We start from the raw sequence: 27,899 nt of genomic DNA, 5'->3' as shown, positions 1-27,899 counted from the left end.
AACACTGGTATGCATAATATAAAAGTGAAAATAAATAATCCGTGATGTGATACAAATATAGGGAACTAAACAAGCAATGCTTATTTTTCTCGCTCGCTCGCAGGTTCGGAAACAGCTGTTGTAATTTATGGTAGAAACATCCATGGCATTTAAAAGCTTATCTTTTTAACCATCTCGAGGAGACGAACGTTGTATCTATTCCCAACTCACATACTACTAAATTCACCTTATTGCTGAATGAAATGGGTAACGAATCAAGTCGTCGTAATTTCGGTGGGTATTTATTTGCGAATACGCTGAAATCATGAACTAATTCAACTTTTTTAACAATGTTAATTTATGAAATAGGAAATAAAATTTTTAAATTGTGTTATTATTTTATAATTGATGAAATTAAATTTGTGCAAAAGTGTGTACTTAGAATAGGCTCTAATCTAGAGAATAAACTCTTATGTAGTCAGGAGGGCTTACGCGAGAGTGCAAAGGGCTTGGAGCACCTGGGTGGCACCTTGGGCTTTAGTAGACGCAACAAAAATTTAAAATTTCCAATACTGAAATTTCACATGACGTTACGCTTTTGAGCTATAATTTGGCAAAGATGATGTTGAGAAGATTTCAGGCAGTGCTGTCTTAATGCATAGGCCCTCCCAAGCACCTCATGATAGTGAAATCTGGTTAGAATTTTTGAGAATATGTAACTTGGAGGTTAATAGCCTGGTGAAGAGGTCCTTGGAAAAATAACTTTGTCCGCGGGAGGGAGTATGATATCAAGACAGTCCTGATTTAAGGAAATAAACAGGACCTTGGACTGTGATACGAGAAACAAGAGTGCATTGTCACAAGAGGCAAATGTACATTTTTGTGCCTCCACCCACTTATTTTTTCGTAATGGTCTAATAAAAGCAAGAGAATAATTCGGCTTTTCTTTCTTCTGATGTCTGGAGGGCTAAAAATGCCTTCGAAATAAATTTCTTGATATACGTCACCTTGTTATACAGGGTGGCCCAGCAATATATTTTTGAAGTGAAGCGGAAATTAAAAACAAATAAAAGAGTGATAAAAATATTTTAATGATGCATATTGATGTTACATAGCGGGTAATTAGTGATAGAAATTTAAAGTGACCGCTTTTTTTTAACAAGGACAAGCACCGATTCAGCGGTTTTAAAATCCATCCATTACACATGAGCAAACCTTGCTATCAATCGTATCGACAGAAATTTTAAGCAGTTTCCAGTTCCCGTTTTTTTTCGGCCGTTTCTTGTGAAACTCTTCCTGCCATGCTCGTTGAACTGCCTTAGTATTTTTATGATATCTGGTCGTTTGTAACACAATAAATGCTCAAAAATTTGTTGCATTTTTATTAATTTTCACTTGTAAAAATCACAGAGCAACACTCTTAAACTCGGCGCTCACTAATGAAACACATATATAATTGCCCGCTCGAATGATCATGCGCACCAAGTTTGGCCTCACTTGCTCACACCTAGCACCATCTATTAGACCTTTTTCAAGCAAAGCCACCCTGTATTTTCTTTTTACAAGATAGGTGTGAGTAATGATGGATCATCAATAAGAGCTGTAATCTGGATTAAGTTATCTGGCATGATGAAGGTAGAACAATCTTGGACTAAAACGCGGGAAGTATGGTGACCCATGTTTTTCTCTAAGCAGTGGTATGCAGCTTTATACTTAAATAATAGATTTGTCTTAGGGTCACCTGGGCTAAAACTTTTCACCAGGGTCGTTTTTAAACTTTGCAGCAGGTATGCTTGAGCAGTCCCTGTAAGTAAATTTTAGAGACTAGCTATAAAGCAGGGGTCTTCAATCTTTCTTGAGTCATGAGCACTGCTTATGCTAATCAAATGAAGAGCACCCTTAAGGTAGCATTGACTGACTTATACCTGAAATCTGCATAATCGGAATTACTGAATATAATTTTTACAAGGTGTTTAATTGAAGCTTTGATCAAATACTCGTGAGCATGGAATTGGGCATGAGCATTGAACATTCTTGGTGCTTCATAGAGCACCAGGGCAAAGATTGCATCTATATAGTGACATGGAATTGGTTGAAGAGATGCAGAGAAGAGCTATGCATGCTCATGTTAGCACACAAGGCTTGAGCTATGAAGAGAAGATTGATTTCTTGAATATTTTTACATTGGAAGAACACAGGTGGCAGGGTGGAAGAAGTGGTCGAAATGTTTTCAAGGGGGTGGATGGGATGAACCATGAGTTGTTAATACACCACCAATTGACTGCTTCAACAAGGAGACATCATTTGGTAATTTTGTAAATTGTTGGTGATATGATTAGAGTTAGTAAGCAGTAAAGTAGTAATTTCTCGCATGCATTAGTGCAAGGGAATAAGGAGAAATGATGCACAATTGATAGAACTGCAAAGTGAATAGCATCAAGCCCATAGCCAGAAATTCCGTTCCGGGACCACTTTCATTTCGGGAACCAAAGTGATAAAACAATAGATTCGGCCATCTTTTTCCAGTCATTTTCCCACATTTCTGGGGGGGGGCAGACCCTTAAGTCCCCCCTCCCCGCTGTGGCCTTAAATAGCATTATTTACCTATATCTTTGTATATTGTTCCTAACCAGTATGTCGTGGCACTTTTTAGATGTCTCCCAAAATATCTTGAGAAGTTTAGAATTCAAATCTCATTTCCAATGATATCACAAACATTAGGAGTTTGAGAATCCATGTATTAAAAAGGGATTAAATTTATCCCTGTTTAATTTGGTTGATAATTTTACAAGATTTTTTTTTTCTTTAAAAAACAGCAAATTTAGAAAAATTAACTCTTTGATCAGTGGTTTAAATCACTGATTATTTTCCATAGTTTTATCTCCAATGTCCATTGATGTCTAGTTATTGAATCTTTTATCTGTTTCATATTTTACTTTTTGATTTCAGGTTCTGCAGATTTTGTCTTACCGCATGTCATGAATAATGCAAATCCACTGAAGTTCCATTCTGTTCACGGAGAAAATATCCATTTATCAAAAAATGATACAGTTGCAACTCGTGAAGGAGGATTTTGTAAAGCAATTGCTTTCAGTCATAGACCAGTCGCTGTTAATGAATATATCTATGTAAAGTTTATAGATGTTCAAAGGTGTTGGAGTGGTGCTCTGCGCATTGGTTTTACATCAAATGACCCAATAGTATATAGAAACAAATTACCAAAATATTCATGCCCTTGCATGACTGAAATGCCAGGAAACTGGGCAAGAGCTTTGACTGAGCAGTTTGCAGTTCCAAATTCTGTACTTTTCTATTATGTTGACATAAGTGGTGATGTTCATTATGGCTTTGACAACGAAGAACGAGGAATGTTTTTTGGTGGTGTGAACACAAATGGTAAATTATGGGCTATGCTGGATGTGTATGGCAATACTGTCAAAATTGAGCTTCTAGGTGAGCAAATTGCTATTCTTTATTCATTATATCATTACCCATCATCAAATTTATTTTATATTTAATATATTTATAAAATTCATTCAGTTAAGTGGGTGAAAAATGAAAGTGAATCACTTACATAACCAGAAATAGACTTGAAGATCTATAGGGGGATGGTGTCAATACATACAAACGTAGGTGGAGATAGACTTGGAAGTCTGGGGGGGCACTGTCATTATTGCTGGGGTGGGGGGGGGAGGGCAAGATGATGATGTCAATTGATATATACATTAGATCAGTTGGCTCCACCTTTGACGCTGGGGGGCAATGCCCCCCACACCCCCCCCCTTGCTTACAGATACAATGCCACAATAGGTAAAATGCTCAACGAGGTGGCTGAGTAAAAAGATGCCCCATAACAAATATGGATGTCATATATTTCTAAAATACAGCACCCAATTAAAAATGCAATTACAAAAACTAGAACCAATATATATACACGATATAAGATATATAAGATATTATACAATGCCCATAAAGAATACTTATGGTTGTCTTATTCTAAGTATGGATAGCTTCTCGATTTACCCCAACATGTTTATCGTATTTCTTTTTAAACATACCAATTGTGTTACCTACACATATATGCTATATAGCCATAAATCAGTGGACAGTGGAAAAAATTCAGAAATTTTTTCAAATTTGTTGAAAAATACTTGATAAATTTTTGTAAAGTTTTGTTTATGTGGGCTAGGGTTACCAGGTGTCCACTTTTTTGTCATTTCAAGCATCCTCCTACATTTTAGAAAATTTTCCCTTTTATCCCCTTTTTCAGGTTTTCAGAATTTTCATTTTTTCCTGAGGAAGCTTTTTTTCTGTCTGAAATGTACAATATATATCTTTTTTTTTTTTTTCCATCCATTGTTACACCCTTTGACCAATTACCATCAAAATTTCCAGAATACAAGAACCCAAGTTTGACCCCCAAGCAGGGCAGATGCTATTTTAACCATGACTCAGCTTGCTCCAGTAGGTTTTGACTGTTTTAATACTGAGTTAGTTTGAGATCAAAAACCTTCTGTCTCTCATATTTTCAATAAACTGCTCTATTTTGCTTAGTAAATTGAACACGGGTAATAAGTAGTTCAGAGATAACATGGAGCAAAAAATTAGATATCTGTTGTAGACTCTTCATGTCAAAAAATTCAAAATTGCAAATTATAATAAATATTTTGTTTTAATTGTTATAAATTTTATAAATGAAATATACAAAAAAAAATAAGTTTCTCATTATGTTATACACTGAAGAGCCAAAAAAACTGATACACCTGCCTAATATCGTGTAGGGCCCCCGCAAACCCGCAGAAGTGCCGCAACACGACGTGGCATGGACTCAACTAATGTCTGAAGTAGTGCTGGAGGTAATTGACACCATGAATCCTGTAGGGCTGTCCATAAATCCGTAGGAGTAAGAGGGGGTGGAGATCTCTTCTGAACAGCACGTTGCAAGGCATCCCAGATATGTTCGATAATGTTCATGTCTGGGGATTTAGGTGGCCAGCGGAAGTGTCTAAAGTCAAAAGAGTGTTCCTTGAGCCACTTTGTAGCAATTCTGGACATGTGGGGTGTCTCTTTGTCCTGCTGAAATTGTCCAAGTCCGTCGGAATGCACAATGGACATGAATGGGTGCGGGTGATCAGACAGGATGCTTACATACCTGTCACGTGTCAGAGTCGTATCTAGACGTATCAGGGGTCCCATATCATGCCAACTGCACACGCCCCATACCATCACACTGCCTCCACCAGCTTGAACAGTCCACTGTTGACATGTAGGGTCCATGGATTCATGAGGTTGTCTCCATACCCGTACACGTCCATCAGCTCGAAGCAATTGGAACCGAGACTCGTCAGACCAGGCAACGTGTTTCCAGTCCTCAACAGTCCAATGTCGGTGTTGTCGGGCCCAGGCGAGGCGTAAAGCTTTGTGTCATGCAGTCATCAAGGGTACAAGCGTGGGCCTTTGGCTCCGAAAGCCCATATCAATGATGTTTCGTTGAATGGTTCGCACGCTGACACTTGTTGATGGCCCAGCATTGAAATCTGCAGCAATTTGCGGAAGTGTTGCACGTCTGTCACATTTAATGATTCTTGTCAGTCGTCGTTGGTCCCGTTCTTGCATGATCTTTTTCTGACCGCAGCGATGTCGTCGATTTAATTTTTTACCGGATTCCCGATATTCACGCTACACTCGTGAAATGGTCATGCGTGAAAATCCAAATTTCATTGCTACCTCGGAGATGCTATGTCCCATCTCTCTTGCGCCGACTATAACACGATGTTCAAACTCACTTAAATCTCAATAACCTGCCATTGTAGCAGCAGTAACCTATCTAACAACTATGCCAGACACTTGTTGTGTTATATATGCGTTGCCGACCGCAACGCCGTACTCTGATTGGTTCCATATCTCTTTATTTGCATACGCATGCCTGTACCAGTTTCTTTGGCTCTTCAGTTTATATCTATTGTGTTCAAAATACACTGCTCAAAAGAATTAGGGGAGCAAGCAAAAAAGTGAAGAAAACCGTGCGAGACAGTCACGTATTGGCATACAATGGATAGTACACGTGTATCAATGCGTAATACAGAAAAAAGACGTAAAAAAATTTGGAATTAAGCTTTAATTCTTTGAAAATACGGAAAAAACATGAAAAGAGGATTTAGGGCAACAATTTGGTTACATGTAAATGATAAAAAAAAGTACTGTTTAGACATGATGCATGAGTTTTAATAGGGCGTGTGGTCTCCTCGAACAGCAAAGACTGCTGCACACCTGTTTGCCATGGATGCGATGAGGTTATCGATCAGACTTTGGGGAATGCTGTTCCACTCCTCAAGAAGTGCAATCTGCAAGTCTCGGACAGTAACAGGCGGCCTTGGTCGCGCAGCAATGCGTCGATTCAGGTCAGGAGAGCACGCTGGCTATTCCATACGCTGTATTGTTTCAGCTTCAAGCATGTTCTCCACCAGACGAGCTCTATGCGGTCGGGCATTATCATTCTGGAAAACAAAGGAATCTCCAATGGCTCCAGCGTAAGGGATGACATGAGGTCGCAGTATCTCATCTGCATACCTTCGGGATGACATGAGGTCGCAGTATCTCATCTGCATACCTTCGGGCCGTCAAAGTGCCATTCCGAATGATATGCAGGTCCGTACGTCCGCCTATGCGGATTCCACCCCGTACCATCCAACCAGCTCGTCTGTATTGTGACCTTTCACGAACGAATGCGGGGTTATTTCGAGTGCCCCTGTCCCTCCATACCAGAACACGTCGGGTGTCACACTCCAGACTGAATCGGGACTCGTCTGTAAACAGCACTTGGCTCCAATCATGTTGCTCCCAATCTCGATGTTCAGCAGCCCATCTTCTTCGGGCCGCATGGTGGCGTGGGGTCAACGGAATGCAGACCATTGGCCTACGTGCATAGAGCCCTCCCTCATGAAGCCGATTACGTACTGTTTGGCTGGACACCCTTCGTCCTGTTGCCAAGAGCAACCGTCTTTGCAGCTTCGTAGCATTCTCTGTTCTGTTTCTACGGGCTGTTAACCGTATATACCGGTCATCAGTTGCTGTAGTGCCGCGTGGCCGACCTTGCCCTGGTCGACGTCTAACATTTCCTGTTTCTTGGAATCGATTCCACAGCCTTGCAACAACACTTCTGGCGACTCCAACCGTGACACTACGTTGTGTTTGCCCGGATTCCAGTCTGCCTATAACACGCCATGCCATGGATTCCGGTAAATCACGTTGTTGAGACATCCTCAAGTCACCTTGTCTCAAAAAAAAATACTGCGCAATCAAATTTCACAGTTACGCCAGTAAAACAGACGTTTCTGCAACATCCCGATTTCTGCCCTTATCTCCTTTTTCTGGTTTTTGACGTCATGAACTTTGATTTGCATATGAAGTTTTCTTCTTCCGTTTCCTGCTAGGCTTTAAATTATGGATGATTCATTTTATGTTACTTATCGGTATACATCTTCACGTAATTTTGTTAAAACCATGTGCTCCCCTAATTGTTTTGAGCAGTGTACAATAAAATCTGTCTTAATGGAATGCCAATAGGGGCCAATTTTTTTTTTACGTTGAATACAGGTTTCCACTTAATAAAGGTTCAATTGACATAATGTGTAAAATTATGTAACGATCTCATATGTAGTTGAAATAAAATGAAAATTAATTCATTGAAAATAAGTAAATTTTAAAAATACATGTAAAATAAAGTAAAAAATTTTAAAATAGATGAAATAATGTTATTTACATTATTTACTCTATAGGCCTAATTACTAAATGTTTATCACTTGATACGATACATTATTTATTAAAAATACATACTTATTTAATTCAATGTTACAGTATATTCAGTACATTACATACATTAACTTTTTGCATTTCTGAATAGTGAGTAAAAAAACTACTGTAAACAAATAAATTTTTCATTTTTTCCGGTAGTCAATAAGAGTTTTCTGTATGCAGTTCACATGCCCTTTTTGCTATCTTTCAGTAAACAGTTTTACTTCAGAAATCATACTAAACATGCCAGAGTCATTATGGTGTAAAGCTAAATGTTGCAGTTCTTTCAATGTTTTGACAGCATCTACATAAGACTTCAGCCCACACTGTTGTTGTTCTGAAATGACATTTATCTCCTTTTTTACTTTTCTAAAACTTTCAATGAGAGTGTCAGTATCGGTGATATCAGGTTCAGTTCGTATATTGGCTATGTTATGTTCCTAAAACATTGTAAATAGTTTGTCCATTTTAATGATCATAACTCCCCATCTGCCCCAGTGAAATCTGGGACCCCTAAAGGATCGGTCCTCTCCCCATTACTTTTCTCAATTTACATCAATGGCCTCCCAGAATCCCTCAACTGCACCACTAGATTATTTGCTGATGACTGTGTAATTTATCATATCATTCACCATGAATTTGATCAGGAACTTCTCCAACATAACCTGGCTTCCATCGCCGACTGGTGTTCTTTATGGCAAATGCCAATCAATATCTCAAAAACAGTTCACATGAAAGTTACCCGTAAATTACTTCCTCTTGAATACTCGTACTCCGTCAATAACTTAATGTTATCTCAAGTTTCTCAAATCAAACACCTCTGTCATAATCTCAGCCGACCTACGTTGGAACAAACATGTTGACTACGTTTACCAAAAGTGTCTAAACAAACTTTTCTTCCTTCGCTGCAACCTTAAACACTCCACTTGGGATATCAGACTACTCTGTTACCAAACTTATATCTCCCTCATTCTTTCCTATGCCTCTGAAATCTGGAACCCCTACACCTCCAGTAATATAAACAAACTCGAATCAATCCAAAATAAATCCACCTGATTTGTGCTCACGACTGCTGGTCATCTTTTGTTTCTGTGTCCAAACTTAAAAACGAACTTCATCTCCTCCCTCTCTCTACTCTTCATCTCATTTCTCAATTAACATTGTTATATAAAATTTTCCATGGTCAATTCTACATAGATACTTCTGGTATCTTAGCCAAACCATCCTACATCTCTAGAAGACTCGACCATTCCCTTAAAATAAAACCTATTTTTGCTTCCGCTGACTGCTTTAAATACATCTTCTTTCCTCGTACCATTGCTGAATGGAACTCCCAAGCTCTGTTGTCGAATCCCCCACTATGACTAGTTTTTTGTCCAATATTGAACAATATCTTTGCCATTTTCAATTGCATCCTCTTGTATAGGCCCCCAACAATATTTGTATAAATAAAATAATCCTCAGCACCAGAGCCATAACTAGAATTTTTGTTGGGGGTGGGGACAAATTGATTTTTTCACCCATACCACACTAAAATTCAATTATTTTATAACTGTATTTTCTTTATATAAAATTTGCTGCCCTTTAAATTTTGTCGCACAGCAATTGCTCCCTTTGCTTCCCTTTTATGGGTTGTACGCTCTCCAGGGTTATGGCCCTGCTCAGCACGGCAGTCACAAAAAGCGGCTTGCATACAATTTTGTAAGTCTTGCGTATCATTTAGAAATTCAACCTATACATCAGCTTCTCCCGTACAAAGACCAGCTTTTCCGAAAAATGTTATAGTTTCAGAAAGCAACTGTATATGGCATATTAAAGCTCATTGCATCAAGTACGGAAACATTTGCTAATCTAAGGGTGGGTGATATTTTTTTATACTGCAGGCACGTGTGCAAAAGGTGCTGTGTACCATTTCAACACCGTTTATAGCAGGAAGCCTCCGCACGAAGCTCATGAGGTCATCCATTTTATCTATAGTCATTGGATATACTGCAAAAAAAAGGTTAATATATTACATGCGTTGCCTGATGTATCCAATGACTATAGGTGAAATGAACGACTTCAGTGATGTCAAAGCTTCACCCAGAGGCTTTCTGCTGTAGAAGGTGTTCACCATGTTGGGAACATTGCTCAGGAATTTCAAAGAGATTGGTGAGTGTCGAACCCTGTGTTGTGTGTATATGCCACTAATGTATTTAAGTATTGTCTCTGAGGCATTCTAAGTGTTCAAAGTGTAATCAACCATCTTCCAAATTGAAGTGAAAGTGGCTGGTGTTTGAATTGATCAAAATAAATTCTCAGTTTGTGGGCCTACCTGCTTTCTATGGAGAGACTTTTTGAAGAGAAAGGGGAAGTCTGCTCAAAATTGGAAAACCTAAGTAGGCATTTCTGTAGTCCATTTATTTTGATATCATGCCATAGTACCCATAGATAAGGTAGTATTTCTATGAGCTCAAATTGTAGCCATGGTTTCTATAGGTAGCACATGCTTTCAGATGAAGAGTTTGAAAAACTGTGATAAGAAAATCTATTCAGTTTTTTTTTTTTTGCAAGGGAAAAATATATGTGAATGAACTTGTTTTTGTTTTACTTAGGTACAATATTAATTCTTTTAGTCAATGAAGGCATAAAATAAAGTACTTTATTCAATTTCTTTTTTTCTTTTTGAGAGAGATCAAAGTCATTTTGAAGAGTACGTGCCAATGTAGGCAAAATGTTTATTGAGGGAAGCCATTGTTCCCATTGGCTATGCCACTCAACCAGAGCCCCTAGGTTTGAGTTCCTATGAGGTGCTGTATTTAAATGGCCTTTCAATTAAATTTTTTTTATTGGACTATGGTTATTTTTTTCTCTGTTGGGCAGAAAAAACGCCTTGTATTTGAGAATTTAATAGATAATGGAAGTTGTTGGAAAAAAGGGTGGGCAGAGAAGTAAATTCCATAGTCTCAGACTAGTTGATTTGGGCAGAAGCTTAAGCAATAGCTTAAGGGTTTTGAATCTTTCATAACTGTACAGAAAATTGCCTGATGGTGAATTTTCTTATTACTGTCTTCAAAATATCTCAAAGTTGCTCAATAATAATGTTTAATTACCGGACAGACATGGCAAGTGTTTAAATTTTATTGTCACTGACACTAATCCACACTCTAATCTGGCGGTAATTCTAATGCATGGAACTGTTCACAAGAATTTTTTGTTTATATATTGAAGCAAAGAAATGCTTACCCTTCCCACCTCAACTTGGGTATAGGTAGTTATAAAATGACTATTTTTTATTGCATTTTCAAATTATTTTTGAGGGGAAAAAGTTGCATTTTTTCAAGCTGACTTTTAAATTTTTTGATCCTCTATTGTTTCAGTTTTTTCATTAAGATGATAAATTTGATTCAACTCATAGGCTCATTCACAATTTTTGTTTAATTTTAATATTACCGTTTTCAGATCCTCGCCAAATTCAAAGCTTGAGATGTGATAGAACGTCTTTACGAAGCCAAGAAGTGGTGGAAGCAAGGCCAGATGTATTGACTGCACCTACCACTTCAAATTTAATTCCTTTTGCTTTCCATACATCCCATGGAAGAGATGTGTATATACAAGGAAACAGGTCCAAAATTATTGATTTTTTTTGTTTTTGTTTTTATTATTTGAAGTATGTTTTTGCTGTTTTGAATTTACATATTTTCAATCTCACCTCATCTAGATAAAGTCAAAGAAACTCCCAAAAATATTTTGTGCGCACAAAATTTCATATAAATGAACAAAACATCAATTTGATTATGTCCTATATGCAAAATATTTATTTGGTATCAAGCAAGAATGTGTATTATATGAGTTTGTCTTTATGAGGTTTGACTTTATGAACAATAAAAATGTGGTGATTCCAATTATTAAATTACACTATATATACTCGTGTCTGATTTACAAGTCAGAACCCCCCACTTGAGAACCACCAGAATCACAATGCAGATCAAGACTTTCATTTTCAGCTGCAAAAACTTGCCCTTATATAAGTTCATCTCCGGCCCCTCAACTTTGAAACAAATTTTTGAAGAAAAAACTTATACACAAGATACATACAGTATTTTATGCTTCAAATTAGAGTTTATTTTATTTATGCAGTGAATATTAAGTATGAAGAATCATTGTTGAAATACTTTTGAAGTTATTTTCAATTGCATGTCAGATGGGGGGGGGGAGAAAGGAAAAGCTTTCAATTTTTTTTGTAATTTATACACTTGTATCAATATTATCCCCTGCATTTTCTTGTAAAGACATTGGCAAAACAATATTGTAAGAATAAATGGAATAAGTAAATTTTTCATTTTTTAATTATGAAAAGTACTTGCATGTTATTTTACTTGATTTTTTTTTTTAGGCTATTCAAACTGGGGGAGAGAACTTAGTCATTTTGTATAAAAGTACAAATCTTCAAACAATTACCTTTACAGTTACCTTCCTTACCTTTTTCATATTTTAATTGTATAAATTGTTGACAAGAGCATGGCCGGGGAGGGAATAAAGGTAATCATATTTTCAGGGGAAAGGGGATGCATTATTTCTATCTTGCTTCTGCTTTATGCATGTACCTTCTCAATATCAAATTGCAAAGCTGCATCCTAAGGAAAGGGTACAGTGTGAAATTTCATTTCTTAAAAAATATAGAAATATATTGAAAACCAGACAGAATTTGATGAAATTTGGTATGGATTCAAAGTGTAATAAGACAGTAATTTATACCATACAACAGTGAAACCACCCCACTATATAATTTAATTGTGAGGGATGCTCATGGGAGCATGTGCAAAACTGAGATTACAAAATGGCACCTTAACAGATACACTGGTCTCACATTGAATTATCATACTCTTAGCGAGACAGTTGATAAATCTCCAGCACACCCCTATTTCGTACAACAAAGCAGTTCTCAGTTGTTAGGTACTTCTCTGAAGCAATTGGTGATTTTTAATCACTTCAAGTACAGCTAGCAAGGAAAGAGTCCCAAAGTGACGTCTTCAAGAAAGTTTCGAAAAAATTACCGCTGATTCTACTCATATAAATATGCACAAAAATATAAAAAAATCTGGAGGAACTATCATGGAACTATCAAAAAAAATTACAAATAATATTTTGAATGCCACACACAACACACAAATAGAGGCCAAGAATGAATTTACAAATCCCACAACCTTAGAGTAATATCATTCAAACAATGCACGATTATTCATTTCTTTTTCTGTGCTGTACCTAGTTTCTCTAGAACAGAGAAGCTGGAGGAAAGACAGGAAAAAAAGTAAAAATAAGTTGTTTTTTTATAGGTATCGCCAAGAAATGTGATAGGCAAGGAGTAGCCGTCTATTATAATTTGTGGCAAAAAAAGCGGCTTTAATAATTGCATTCTGCCGCTATTTTTTTTATTACTTATTTTTTGTGTTTCTGGGTGAGATGAATGCACTTAATTTTTTGTCCTTTTTTGAGGACGGCACCTTGGGACCCTTCCTTGCCAGTTGCAAGAGAGGTATTCCTGTAACTATCGTACCACTTCTTCCTTTCCTTGCCAGACATGTTCAATGGGGTTCAGATATGGGAAAAGTAGACAAGCATTGTTGCACATAAAAAGGAACAGAGCCAACAGCCTCTGAAAAATCACTCAAAAAAATAAAATACAGCTTAATAAAATACAAAATCTCCTCTTGGTACCTTTAAGCATATGGAGGAACCTCAGTTTTGAGTGCATAGATGTACAGCCATCATGGTCCTCACAAGGGTGGGGCTGACAGGCTGGGATGGTTCTTATCTGTTTGTTTTTTTTTAACAATCACTATAAATTCACTATAGTTGGATCCATAAGTTTTTCCTTCAGCTTTTATGTTATACTCTATTCAAATTGTATATTTTAGAAGAAAAAATACACATATACTGTCAAAAATAATTCTGCAGAAAGTAGAAAATTAAGTATTTATTCTTTTTGTAATTATAACATAGTGGCATTAAACATTACATGCAATAAGCATGTGCATTTTCATCTGGAATTTTTACATTGAAAAGCAATATTTGACAGCAGTTTTCAACATGACGGTTTAAACAGCTAAAATCGGATCAGAGGGCCTGCCGAAGATCCTAACCTGGAGGCCCTGCTGCAGTAGGCAGGAACCACGACAGCCCATCTAGTATGATACCTGCTCAGACCATCACACTTCCAAAGCTATATTAGTTATTTTTTCAGATGTGAAGTGGTATAAGGACCTATGTTCTCTAGATAGAAATACAGCAAGCTTTGGTTTATGAACAGCTCATTTTGCGAATAATTCAGTTTACGAAAAATGATTCTTTCACAAATTAGTCTCAGTTTGCAAACACACAAAATGGTGTAAATCCCCAAGGAAACATTTTAGACATCTGTGAGAGAGATGGCTTTTTTATTTTAAAGGAAAGTTTAAGAATTAGATTTCATCATAGTAAAGTTCTCACCTTCACCCCTCTAGAATCGGGCTCTTGCCAACAGTTGACTCGGGGCACATTGTCAACTGTCTCGCCTAGTCAGTTAGTACTGTTAGGATAAGCAATGGATGATCTACAAGTAAGCCAGAGTTCAGCTCCTCCCGTATGGCTGTGGCAGCTGGGATGGGTGGGGTGCGATTCTGAGCCTTATTTAACCCATACATCAGCAGGGCATCTCAAACTTTATGAAGCTCTGAACCAAAGAACTTTGTCATAGATGTTTTGCAATAATATCTGAAATTGAGCTGTCAGTTATTCTGGAAACGTTATTTTATCAATCTACAATGACTATTTCTTATTTGCAAAGCTTGGTCACAAGTTAGGGCTTGACAAATCACAAATATTTAGGTGCAAGCTTAATTTCTTAGGAGTCAACATGGTATTTTGCTCAAGAAAAACGGTCCTAAATAATGTTTTCCTTTACTTAAAAGACATAATGTAGTGAAATCAAAGTTTTGTTTCACCCTTAGACTCCAATTTAGCAACCACATTTTGAAAATTTTAGGAACCAATACTGATTTTCTAGTTGCCATTGCGATCTGGCGTGTGGGATTTGTCCAGCCCTGATCTACCGTTCTATGAATTTGGCTTGGAGGATATTGTGGCCAAATTGTGATGCAGGCAGAGATTTTGAGGGCTTTGACACTGAGATTATAAAGATGGTACCATTTCATTTCTTTTGTATTGTGGGGTTTTTTTCAATGTTAGTTTAATGGTAACCATTGGTTTTACAATATGCACAAGAGTTTTGTAAAAATTCATTCTAGAAATTTTCAGAATCCCAGGAATGGATTAGTTCATTTTACATTCATTGCTATGGAAGAAATTATTTTTTGGTTTACAAGCAGACTTCAGGAACAAATTAAGTTCATAAGCCAAGGATTGTGATTTATGTCAAAAATTAGTATATGCTGAATCAAGCTCTCTTCAGCAATGAGTCTGGAGCCCGCTGAAGTTGGGTCTGATGCTAATTCAGGTTCGCTACACCATCTCAGATGCTCTCTTTTGAGTGAGTGGGACACAATGTCAAAAAGGTCCTCTATCATGAAGCTTTTAGGAATTGATTACCTTTTTATCTGCAGTTTCATTGGCAGCATATAGCTCCCAAGAACATGTAGCTGTAGCAATTCTCTTTTAGCAGGTACTAAATATCCATAATTCTTCGTTACCAATTTATGATCATGTGTTCAAATTTTTCTATGCTGCTTTCATTCATATTTCATTATAAAAAAATTTCATCTCTATAATTATAAGATGCGCTATATTTTTTTATATTGTCACTCATGGTTAGTTTCAATTTTGAGGCAAATGAAATCTTTCTCTTTAAATTTGTAATTTACTAACTTTTCCCTGGAATTAGTTAAATATGTGGATGAAAAATTGATCCTCATAATTTGCAGTTATATGTTTATGACAGCAATTGATGAAGTAATAGAAATTTATATAAAAATATTTGAATCTATTCTAGGGCTATTGTGCAAAATTCATCTGGGGCAAGTCGATGTAGTTATGCTTTCACTGAGAAAAGTATTGGTATCAGAGAATGTGTAATTTTCAGAGTTGTTCAGTGTAATCCCAGCATTTCAAACCACATGATTCTAGGAGTCACATCTTGCTCTCCCTCTCTGATAAGTGTTGAAGAATTTCCAGATGATCCCAATTGTCTATTAGATCGCCCTGAATATTGGGTAATCCATACCTGTGAACAAGTTTTCCAGCCGAAGGATACTCTTGCTTTTGTCATTGAAAGTGATGGTATGTTATTTTTAGTTCTAAGATTGATAAATGTTTTTCAAATTCATCATCAAAAAAATTGTAGCATTTATTTAATCAAGCATTGATAACACAAACCTGTGCTTAAAAAGTTTCAAAAGATATATATTTTATTTATATATATATATAGTGTGTTTTTTTTTCTTTGTTAATTTAATTGTATGTATCATGGGTCTTATTATTACAGGTGCTTTGAAATATTCAAAAAGTGGTGATGCGCCTTCTGTGCTGTTTTATGTTGACACAGCAGCGAAATTGTGGTTTTTTATGAACTTGTGTGGTTCTGTTACAGAAATACAACCCGAAGGTAACAAAAATTATTTTTTCATTGCATTGTGTAGTTACATCTGCAGAAAATTTAACCTTATATGAAAAACTATTTTGAAAGTAAATCACTAAAGTAATTTGACATGTAATGAAATATTCTTTATGTACATTACTCAGTTAACTTAGTAGCAAAGTTTCATGTGCAACATATCTATTTGTGAGTAGTGTACTCTATTTAATGACTTATTTGTAGGTACTGCCTATGGATAAAAAAGGCTTGAACTCCAGAATTTTTTAAAGGGCCCTCTCTAAGTGAAATAATGTAAAAAGTGTAGGTAATAATGAAATTCATCAAATCCCACCACACCCCCCCCCAAAAAAAAAACTGACTGCACCTGTGGGGACTATGAAAAGATTTAATTTGTTCAATTTATATGGAGTATGTCATCATTTACACATGCATATCCCACTAAAGTGGTTTGTACCCTCTCTGATGGTCGTGAGAGCAAGCAATAACTCTGTGGTCATATCATGGCAACTTGAACAAGTAAAATTACTGCTCAAGGCCACCAAATGACAAAAAAGCGAACGGTTAACAATAACAGTTAATTAATTGGGAGCCTGATTACATATAATGTCAGTCATTATTATAACTGAAATCAGGAATTGATATTTGAGAAACAGATTTATTATAATAGAAACTGCTAAATGTATAAATTTTCATAAGGCACTTTGTTTTTCAGTCTAGCTTTTCATTCTTATTTTGACAAACCAGTTTTAGCTTATTTGATATTGATTAGTATCCCCTTTCCTTCGAATTTTTTTCCCATTTAATCTTACTATCCAGTGCATTTATCAGTCTTTTAAAGGTGCAGAAGCAAAAATAGTGTGTGTGAAATGAAGAAATTTGTCAAAACCAACAAGAACTCATTTTAATGTATTTCAAAATTGTGTTCCAAACTTCTCAACATCCTATTCTGTAGTTTGTTGTCATTCTTTTCAAAATTATTATGAACTACACTGGTGAAATAAATTAAGAGAATTTGCATATTTTATCGAATTTCATGAACTGAACTGAATGTAAAACCACTGCTTCTAGACAAAAATGCAAATCTTGTACGTCAAATACGTAAGCGTGCGCGTGTGTGTGTAGGCGGAGCCAGTAGAGAAGCAGGCTTTATAAGCGCGCGTAAGTTAAAACGCATTTCGTTCGCTAGCAAACCTCGGCGAATTTCTTGGTGTTATTTTGCAGCAATCGGTTAATTTCCAATTATAACAGTAAAACTGAGTAACCACCAACGTTTAGATGATGGAATGAGGTGGCGAATTGTGGGGAGGCTAGAAGCAGGCCAATCTCAAGTCCAGATGTGTAGAGAGTTCAATTTAACGCCCAGTGTCGTGTGTAACTTATGGAAACAGTTCTAAGATACCGGATCCAGCAAGAGAAAGCCTGGGCAAGGTTGTCCAAGAGCCACGACGGCCAGAGAAGATCGCCATTTGTCGATTATAGCGAGGCGTAACAGGAGTGCTACAGCTTCTCAGCTCTCTCGTGGCTTGTATGCAGCCACAGGAACCCATGTATCAAGGGTGACTGTTTCCAAAAGACTTCATAAGAGAGGGTTGTTTGCAAAAAGACCTGATGTTTGTGTCCTGCTCACTTCTACGGACAGGAGAATCCGTTTATCATGGTGCAGAGAGCATAGAGATTGGAGTATGGATCAATGGGCGACCGTTCTCTTCACTGATGAGTCCTGGTTCAGCCTAAGCACCGATTCTCGCCGTACGTTCATATGGAGAGAACCAGGGACCCGCTACCTACCCTCCAATGTCCACGAATCGACCATTATGGCGGAGGAGGTTTAATGGTCTGGGCAGTCATCATGTTGGATGGCCGCACACCTCTCCATGTCTTTGAAAGAGGCACTGTGACTGGTGTGAAATATAGGGATGAGGTCTTGGAGCCCTATGTTCACCTTTTCAGGGGTGCAGTGGGCCCTGAGTTCATTTTAATGGACGATAGGCCACATAGAGCTCTTCTGCTCGACGATTTTCTAGAGAGTGAGGATATTCGCCGGCTGGATTGGCCAGCCACATCTCCAGACCTTAACCCTATAGAGCATGTCTGGGACGCTTTGGGGAGGGCAATTGCAACTCGCAACCCCCCCCCCCTCCGGGAACCATCCAGGGAATGAAAACAGCGTTGCCAAACGAGTGGGACCAATTGCCACAGGAAATGATGAACTGCCTTATTTCAAGTATGAAATCACGCTGCGAGACCTGTATATCTGTAAGAGGGGACCACACCCCTTATTAACCCATTTTTTTGTTTATTCTGCAACCGCTGTTTCATACCTTCCGACTCCAACAAGTGTTACGCAACGAGTACACACACGCATATCATGCGGTACATATCAAATTTCATTAAAATTGGTACAGTAGTTCTAGAGATAATCGACCAGGCCTGCAAATTCTCTTAATTTCTTACACCAGTGTATATGAACAGATGCTAAAAAGGGTGACTTAGTAGATTCAAGTTATAAACATAACTATGGATATCCTTATGTAAACTGAGTATTGAAAAGACTAGAATTTTTCTGACTTTGCTAATATCATAGGCGGAGACAGACTTGGAAGTCTGGGGGGGGGGGCAAGGTCATTATTGCTGGTGGGGGCACGATGATGATGTCAATTCATATATACACATATACATTAGATCTGCCCACTCCACTTTCGACGCTGGGGAGGGGTCAATGCCCCCCACGCCGCCGCCCCCCCGTATCTGCGCTCATGGCTAATATAATGTAATATACTTACATATATTATCTCGTAAGCCGTTAATTTATTCTAAGATACTGTTACAGCATTAGTCGCTCACCTATCAGTTAGTGCACCAACTTCTTGGTAAGATACATTATGAAGGAGGCTTTCGGAATCAACTGTAAACTATATGTCTCTGCTAAATTTTAATTACACTGAACAACAAATTTTAACAAATTTTCTGTATCCGAAACAAAAAATAGTCATTTCTTATGTAATTTAATCTGCTGAACACAAATTTAACCATAAAGAAGCTGAATTATAGCCACAATTTTCTCTGAAATTCCATATTTAATTGTGCAATGCAATACATTGAAAAGCAACATAAGTATATAGAAAAGAAAATAAATACACAGAATAAAGCACAAATATGTAGAAACTTCAATATACAGAGGCATAACATTAATATATGTATGTTAATACAAATATGCATAAAAACAATACAAATACATGAAATGCTGCAAAAATACTGTATTTTAACATGTATAAGGAGCCTCCTGATTTTTCTGGCTTAAAATTTCTGAAAAAGTTTTCATCAAAGATGCATTTAGTTCATTATCATCAGATTCACTCTCATCATAAATTGCATCATCCTCAATACCATCCATGTTGTTGCTTGCTATCCATGTATAAGTACCTCTCCCTCCTCGATTTTTCAGACACAATTTTTGACAAAAAAACATTTCCTTGTACACGTTAAAAAATAGTATTCACAAACACAAATATATCACAGTATAATAGTTCATTTATCAGCCTCTGACACATACTTCATTTTTCATTATGCTTGTACTGGATGTAAGGAGCGTATCCTACAATTTTCCAACAGTAGTCAGCCAGCATTGAGGTTGACCATTTTCCCTGGAAACATTGTTCTATGATCTTTACCACTTTTTTACCATGTAATAATGCTTATAAAGCACCTTTAGACTGTTAGCATGATATCTCCAAAACCAGGAGCCAATAAAATTTTTGCATGGCGATATTCATGCTCAGCAAGTCAAAACCATTCAGAATTATACATTTTCGTGTTGGATTTTCATTGTTGCCCAATGTTATCCATTGTGTGCATAAAACCACCATGACACAACAAAAATGATAAATGTGTTTTACTTATTTTTATAACTTTGTTCTATAAGCCTTGTATATATTGTGCTTATTTATTTATTTATTTTTAGGTCTTATGCAAATACCTGATGATTTAAACATGGAAACTATTTTACAATATACTCATGATATATCTGGAAATATGCAGCAGCTCTTTGTCCCGAGTGTGTCAGGTATGCTAGCAAAATTTTTAATTGTTTTTGTAGTCTCTTCAATTTTCCTTCAAATCAGCTTTATATCAGCTTAATTCAGATGAAATACTATTGAACCAAATTTTTTTTTAGGTTAATATTGTATTGTTACCACTAAATTCGTATCTGCGAAGGGTCTCCTCACACTGGGATACTCAAATCGAACTTGAGTAGCCTCAACTTGTTCTCCCTCACTGGGCACTACTGAAAAAAAACTCAAAGCTTGGGAAAATGAGTAAAAAGAACAGTGTTTAGTTTACCTTCTTATCTTCCTGTACCTCATAAACCAGGATAGGAAAAAAATCCAAGTTTCTAACGATTCTAGCAACGATGATATTATTATATTATAAATAATTATTGTTATCCTACACTATTATCTCTGCTATAAAAGACAAATTAGAAGGAAATTATAGGTACATCCACACATTGAAAAGATTATTCATTTTAGACAATTCATTTCAGTGCAGGGCTGTCTTAAGAGCATCTTGGGACCCAGGGAAATAGAGCCTCCTTACCTGGCTAGAAACCTACCTACAAATTCACATGCTCAATTTCGAAAATTAGATCTAGATTTCATTTTCATTAGGCCTACAGGCCATGTCCATGCATTAAGATAGCACTGTTTCTGCCACGGAATTATGGGAATCGTCTTCCAAATTCATCACATTCTACAGAATGAGGAAATAGACACTTACTTAGAATTAACTCCTGGCATACCTACATTAGAGCCATCACAACATAAGGAATGTGAGCTGTGATGAGCGAGTGATTATCTAAAGGTAAGTCGAATTTACATAGCAAATGTGAATTATTTTGAGCGAGTGATAGTTCTATAAGATGAAGCTTTATTTTGATAAGAGCAGACCATGTTTTTAACCGTATCAAGAGAAAAAATGTAACTGTTTATCTTGGAGACGGTATAGAGTTATCGCTACATCCTCCCACACGCACATATGCGTGACCTATATTTATGTTACATGCATTTCAGTCGAGGGAGGCATGCAATCCTATCGTACAACCTAGACCAGCGGAAAATATGAAGAAATACTATGGAGTAATACTACAAATGTTTTGCTCGACTAGCATGCCAATTTGCAAGTCACTCTGTCATGTCAGATATTTTGTCGCCATACGCCAATATCCTGGTGTGAGGATCTTCATAGAAGTATACATGTTCAATCCTATGGATACCAAGTCTCCTATCAGTCATAAGACTTCAGTATCCCTGTGTGAGGAGGTCCTTAGTTCAAGGCAAATGAAGTATGTAGAGTCTCTTTTATATCACCATTAGAAACATGCTCAATAAATTTTGTGTAATTCTGACGAGTAATGGTACTGCAATTTTAATAAACAAGGGTTTATTAAATTTGATTGTATATGAATCTCATACTTTTTAAGTATTTTAACAATCACAGCAAGAATATTAAAGTTGGTTTTCATTTCTTATATAATTTCATTTTGAATTATAGATTTTCATATTGAAGTTTGTAATATAGGCAATACTTGCCTATGCATAATAAGAGTTTTTAGTGAATTACCTTTTAAAAATTGAAAAAAAAAATTGAATACATATTAAAATTATTCCTATGTGGAAATGAGATGAATCAGGTATAACATACAGTATCATGTAGTAGTAGTTATAACTATTTAGTTGATTCTAACTGATTAGCTAGGAGTTTTTATGTTATTCCTCTTTATAGTTGCCACTGACTTGCACAAAGGACGGTGGTCTTAAGACAAATCATTGTTTTTGGCAGTAAAAAGAAAGGGGGAACCCGTTAGGAATTTCTTGCTGAATACAGTGGACCCTCGCTAATCCAGCACATATCAGGCTAGAGTGTGCCTGATTACTGGAAAGTCAATTGAAAACTACCATTTAAGTAATAGAAGCTTCTGTTCACAGACATGTAGTGGCATGTTTTCCTCTTCTATGCTTGAAGAAAACCCAACTAAAAATGCAGGATTACTCTGTGAGAGTCTACTGTAGTTTAATTCTTAATATTTTAAGTTACAGAAGTTTAAACATCCATGGTTTTTAATTTTTCATACATACAGTTAGTCACACAGCCGCAGCAGCTAGAATTTCATTTCTGTCTTTAAGAATTTTACATAATGTTGGCTGCATAATTGCATAATTTTTAATGATGAGGCAGCTTCACTTTGGTTACAAGAAAGAGGAGAAACATATTTTTAAGCAGGTTCTGCTTTTCAAGTAAATTTAAAGATTTGTGCTTTGACATTCAGAAAATGTTAGTGTGGACTGGCTGAAATGTAATTATACTAAACTCTACTATTCTCCAAGTGCATAGCCCTAGATCAGTGTTTCATAAAGTGGGCAACATCCTACTGGCATGGTCCAGGGGCTGGTAGAAGCTATGGGTTTAATATAGGATCTTAATGGGTTGACTTGAGTTTGAGGGCACTCAGGAAAAAATATATTAACCCCTTAACTGCCAACAAAATTGTACATGATGTGCTCCCCAGTGCCACCCTTTTTCATTCACAAAGAGTGAAGACAAATAAATACACCTGTGGCAGTTAACACACAGACACCCTAGGGCATATATATATGCCCATGGTGGTTAAGATGGGATGATGTGTGTGGAATGAAAAGTTAGGGAGGCTATGATCTAGAGCACGGCTTTCCAAACTTTTTGTTCCATCGTCCCCTTCTTTTCATCCCCCAACTCAAGAAAACCCACAAGACCCTATATTATTTATTTACATTATTTGTGAATGGCAGGCTGGCACTTGCGTCACAAAGGGAGGGGGGGAAGACACAAAAGCTAAACAAACAAATAGACAAAGAAATAAAATAAACAAGCAAAATGAAAAATGAAAAACAAGCAGGTAAAAAAATGCAATAAAAATATTTTACAACTATTAAAAAAAGGTGTATATAAAATTACGTGAAATAACACAATATTGATAAGTTAAAATCACAAGGATATCAGTAGCTGGCTCAGAAATGATAAAAACAGGTAAAATTCTTTGTAAAAATAAAATAAAATATAAAGTATAGCACCACACACAAAGATGCGGTGACAGATCATGGTTTTTGAAGATGGCCTTGAACTGGTGGATTTCAGGCTTTGTTACAATCTCACCAGCTAATAAATTCCCTATGCGGGCTGTGCAAATGAAAAAAACTATGGTATCTTGTGTTATTTTGGCAGAAAATGGGATTCTTATAATAAACTTGTGGGCTCTTGTTGTTGAGTTAATATAAGTGAGGAAATTGACTACTATGAATGTTAGTCTTCTCTGTACTTTGTATAGCAATACTAGATCGGGGACGCACTGGCACCATTCGAGTGCGTGTTGAGATTAATTATGCCCGTAGCTTCTACTGCATCCCCTGGACCATTCCATTCCCCCCCCATGGGGAAAGTTTGCACCACTGAAATAAATGGTGGCGGTTTTTGAAAAAAGATTTTTTTTTAATATAACTGATTTTCCCCCGTTAAAATACCATTTGGTTCTTATAGGCAGTGGCTATTGTGTATGAATATTTTTAGCAGTTCTGGTGACTAAAATTAATATGCTATAATTTAAGTTAGACTTGTCTTAAACACAGGCAAATAGTGATCCAGAAAAATAAAAAAAATTTACTAAAATTTTCCTATCTAATCTCATTTCTAAATTAAGAAACAATCCATCTTATATTTTTCATTAAATTTTTACTTTTATGTTCCTAATATTTCAAAATTGTATTGACGTTATGAAGGACAGACTTTTTTTTATTTTATGCCGGGGTGAACTCGGAAAGCAAAAGTCAACTGGTCTCCGCCTGCAAAAAGTCTTTTATACATTGGGCTCAGCCAAAATTTTTTTTAAAAATCATCTCATTCCCATAAATTATCTTGTTTTAAATGCCAAATTTTGAGGATTTTTCAGAAAGTGTTTGAATTAGTTGTAAAAAATTTTTTTCAAATCACATACTTTTAACACAATTTTTACTTTTATTTTCCCCAGATCATTCATCACAGAACAGATCAAATAGTGCTAGCGAATGTGTGATATGCTGTGAAAAACCTTCAAATTGTGCACTGTATCGTTGTGGGCATGTTTGCATGTGTTATACGTGTGCATTATTGGTAAAAGACAAAGATCCACAGTGTCCATTGTGTAGAGAGGCTATTGTTGATGTGATTCAAATTTTTACGTAAACTTTCATGATATAGTCACCTGGACTTTGATGAGAAGGCACAATACCTGGCTTATTTGTAAAAATAACTGGCTTGTCTAAGTGGCACCAAGCCTAAAGAAATTCAGAAGGTAACAGGTTACAAGAGATGTAACAGAGTAAACCCAAAGGTTTTAACAATGTTTTGTGAGTTATAGCCATATATTCCTGTGATAATGTTTTTGAGAAGACATCAGTTTATATGCATGTTGATTTTTTTCACCTTTTCACTGGGCAAAGACATCCTTTCAACTATAACTTTTCATTTCCTGTAATTTTTTTCATGACTGTAAATGGAGAAATTTGTTTAGGGAATACACAAAAGAGAAAAATACATTTTATTTTACACAGGCCCTGACTATAAAAAGTAAAGTGCTGTGGACAGAGCAGGAATTGTTGGGCCCCTGCAACTTGGTCAAATATGTTTTGTTAGTGAGTATATGTTGCTAAAATTTTGGGCCTCCAAATCACGGGGTCCTGGGCAAATGTGCTGCTTGCCCATGCAGAAATCAGGCCCCGATTCTAGATTGAGTCTTCAACTTTTCTTGAGTCGCAAGCATTGCCTATGTCCATCAAATAAAGAGCTTCACTTGCGGCAACTTTGACATTCTTATGCCTTAAATCTGCATAATTTTAATCCTTGAATGCAATTTTTACAGGGGGTTTAATTTTGAAGCATTGATCAAGTGCTCGTGAGCACACACACACAAAATTAGACATGAGCATTGAGCACTCTTGGCGCTAGCGAGTAACAAGTTGAAGATTGTTCTAGATCAGTGTTTCCCAAAGTGGGCAATATTTCCCCTGGTGGGAGATGAAATGGTCCAGGTGGGGGGGGGTGGAAGCTACAAATATAACATAGAATCCTATGGGTTTGCTAGAGTTTGGGGACGATGAGAGAAAAAAAATTCTGAAGAAGGGGCGAAACAAAAAGTTTGGAGAACTATGTTCTAGATCATCGCTTCTCAACCGGTGCTCAGCAAAGCCCTTGGGGCTCCGCGGCCGCTCAAAGAAAATAAAATAAATAGGTAAATTTGATTCGAAAAAATTTTTACAGGGCTCCACCATAGAAATTATATATTAAAAAGGGCTCCGCAGGTCAATAAACGTTGCGACCCTCTGTTCTAGATGATGCTCCAGACCGGTGTTTCTTAACCTCTTTCCCCCCCACAAACATATTTTTCTATCATGTCTTCTCCTTCAGAAATGACTTTTTCTGTTTATTAAATTTACTTGTGGGTAAATTTTATAGCTTAAAATAATTTTGTGTAAATAAAGTTTATCTCCTGATCCCCAGGTGCGAGAGTCATGTCAGCATCTCTCTGTTATGGGTTCTATGGATAGTTGGATCAGATACTGGTTTCTGATTGGTCACTTTTTTCCACATTTTACTTTGGTACTTTATTTTTTGCATCTTCATTTTTTTCACATGTACTCTGTTCTTCCCCCCCCCCTCTCACAACTACCTATCATGGTTTTCCTTTCACTTGATTATCACCCATAATTCCCTCAAAATATCCACAGACCACCAGAATGCCATGTTGACCCAATTTGAGAACCATTGCTTAAGAGGATTATACAGTAAAATTTGTTAGCCTTATATGATTCATTAATTTAACCCTTTATGTGGCCATGTTGCTTGCAACACAAGTTCTTATATTTTTCGAATGAAGGCATTGTGTATATTTTGAGCTTGTTTTGCACTGATACATCTAAGCAACTCTAACCATTCGATTTTTACTTGTGAGCTGTTCTTGAAGTTTCTGTAATCACCATCAATATGGCTCAAAGGTATACATGTCTCCTATTTCTTGACAAGCCAAGCAAGAACGATTTTTGACCCTAGCATTTTGGCAAGAAATACCATGTGAGGAGACATTGCTGTGCATTCTTTAATAATGATAGAAAAGTAAGTTGGGAAACAATAAATTGCATTTCTATACAGTTCAAATCTATATAAATCATATAAATACAGTGTGTTCCTTGAAGTACAACGTCCCATATTTTTTTAAATATTGACAATTTGTATTTTTGGTCATGTATTAGCATTCAGGGTACCTCATTTGCTTAATATAACCCTTCAAAATTTTTCTCCTCTGGAATATTTCAATGCTTGCTAATTAAAGGGTTTGAAAAATAAAAAATAGTCTGATTTAACACGCATTTTTTATAATAAAAACAATACAAAGATATCTGTATGCCGGAGGTAAAGGGGCGCTGTGTCTGTTTTCGTCAATATTGAGATTACACTATTAATTTTCAGTACTTTTGTTGCAATACACATCTCTTTATTTCGATAAATAGCATATATTCACTTTATGGAGCTCACTTGTTTTAGTGAGCTCCATAAAATGGCATACTAAAAAAAATTTTTAAAGCTTTCCTACAAAATTTCCATTTTGGTACATGGTGCCCTTTACTTTTGGCACACAGAGATATATATGTTACTGCGAAAGCCTGAAGTGCGGCCGAGAGTTTTGGCCAAAATCAGATTTTCAGAAATGATTCAGGATTTGGCCGGCCAATTCACCAAGTTGCTGGAGATCCCTGGCCAAAGTTCAATGTGCTGATGTAAGACAGTCCGGTAAGCGCTAAATTCATTTTTTTTTTCCATCACCAACGTATGATGCATGGCTGTATATAGCAGCTGTATTGGATTAGCTCCATGTGATGAGAGAGAAAAAAAGGTAAATTTGAGAGAAAAAAACTATATAAAAATAATTATGTATATACAGGGCTCCTACTTTTTTACCAAATCCTACCAATAAAATTTGTGTAATTGATTTTAATTGAGGAGGGAATCATTGATATAACTTACGTGGACATAATTATTGCGAAAAAATATGTATATGCCAACTTGGCAATCCCGAATCATGTGTTTGGTTATTGGACTTTGGCCAGGGAGATCTGGCCACTTTGCGAACTAGCTGGCCAATGCCCAAAATTAAGACATTGGCCAGGGCAATTTACAACGAAATTGGCCACTTTGCAAACTGGCTGATTTCATGCTTTGGCAGTAACATACCAATTCTCAATTTTCTGAGTTTGGTAATCAAAATAAAACACTGATGTTTTATTGAAAATTCATTGGGATTGCAGAGCCTGTAAAACCATTTTTGTTCCTTTCACATCAAGCTGGCACCAAAGATATTTCTTTTTGAGATAATTTCTCTTGAGGCAGTAATTCTCATTGCAATTGTATTTCAAACAACCGATCTTCCAGTATTGTACACCTAAGACTTATACCCTTGCTATATTTTCATAATAAAACTATGGTTTTTGTTTTTGTT

At 36.5% G+C, this 27,899-nt stretch overlaps 1 protein-coding gene across 1 annotated transcript; it reads left to right on the top strand.

The window, feature by feature from the left end:
* Positions 1–27,899, top strand: LOC149085477 (protein neuralized-like). The gene is made up of 7 exons (XM_089233495.1): positions 1–273; positions 2,929–3,432; positions 11,215–11,377; positions 15,740–16,026; positions 16,232–16,351; positions 20,304–20,405; positions 24,399–27,899. The coding sequence occupies exons 1-7, from the start codon at positions 243–245 to the stop codon at positions 24,590–24,592; spliced, it is 1,401 nt and encodes a 466-aa protein (XP_089089621.1). The 5' UTR covers positions 1–242; the 3' UTR covers positions 24,593–27,899.

The sequence above is a fragment of the Pholcus phalangioides genome, unplaced genomic scaffold (assembly GCF_987345545.1).
Source record: "Pholcus phalangioides strain wild (caught in Gottingen) unplaced genomic scaffold, Ppha-v1.0 ptg000007l_1, whole genome shotgun sequence".
NCBI classification, from domain to species: Eukaryota; Metazoa; Arthropoda; class Arachnida; order Araneae; family Pholcidae; genus Pholcus; species Pholcus phalangioides.
The sequence above is the reverse complement of the archived record's forward strand: the minus strand, read 5'-3'. Positions and strand labels throughout refer to the sequence as shown.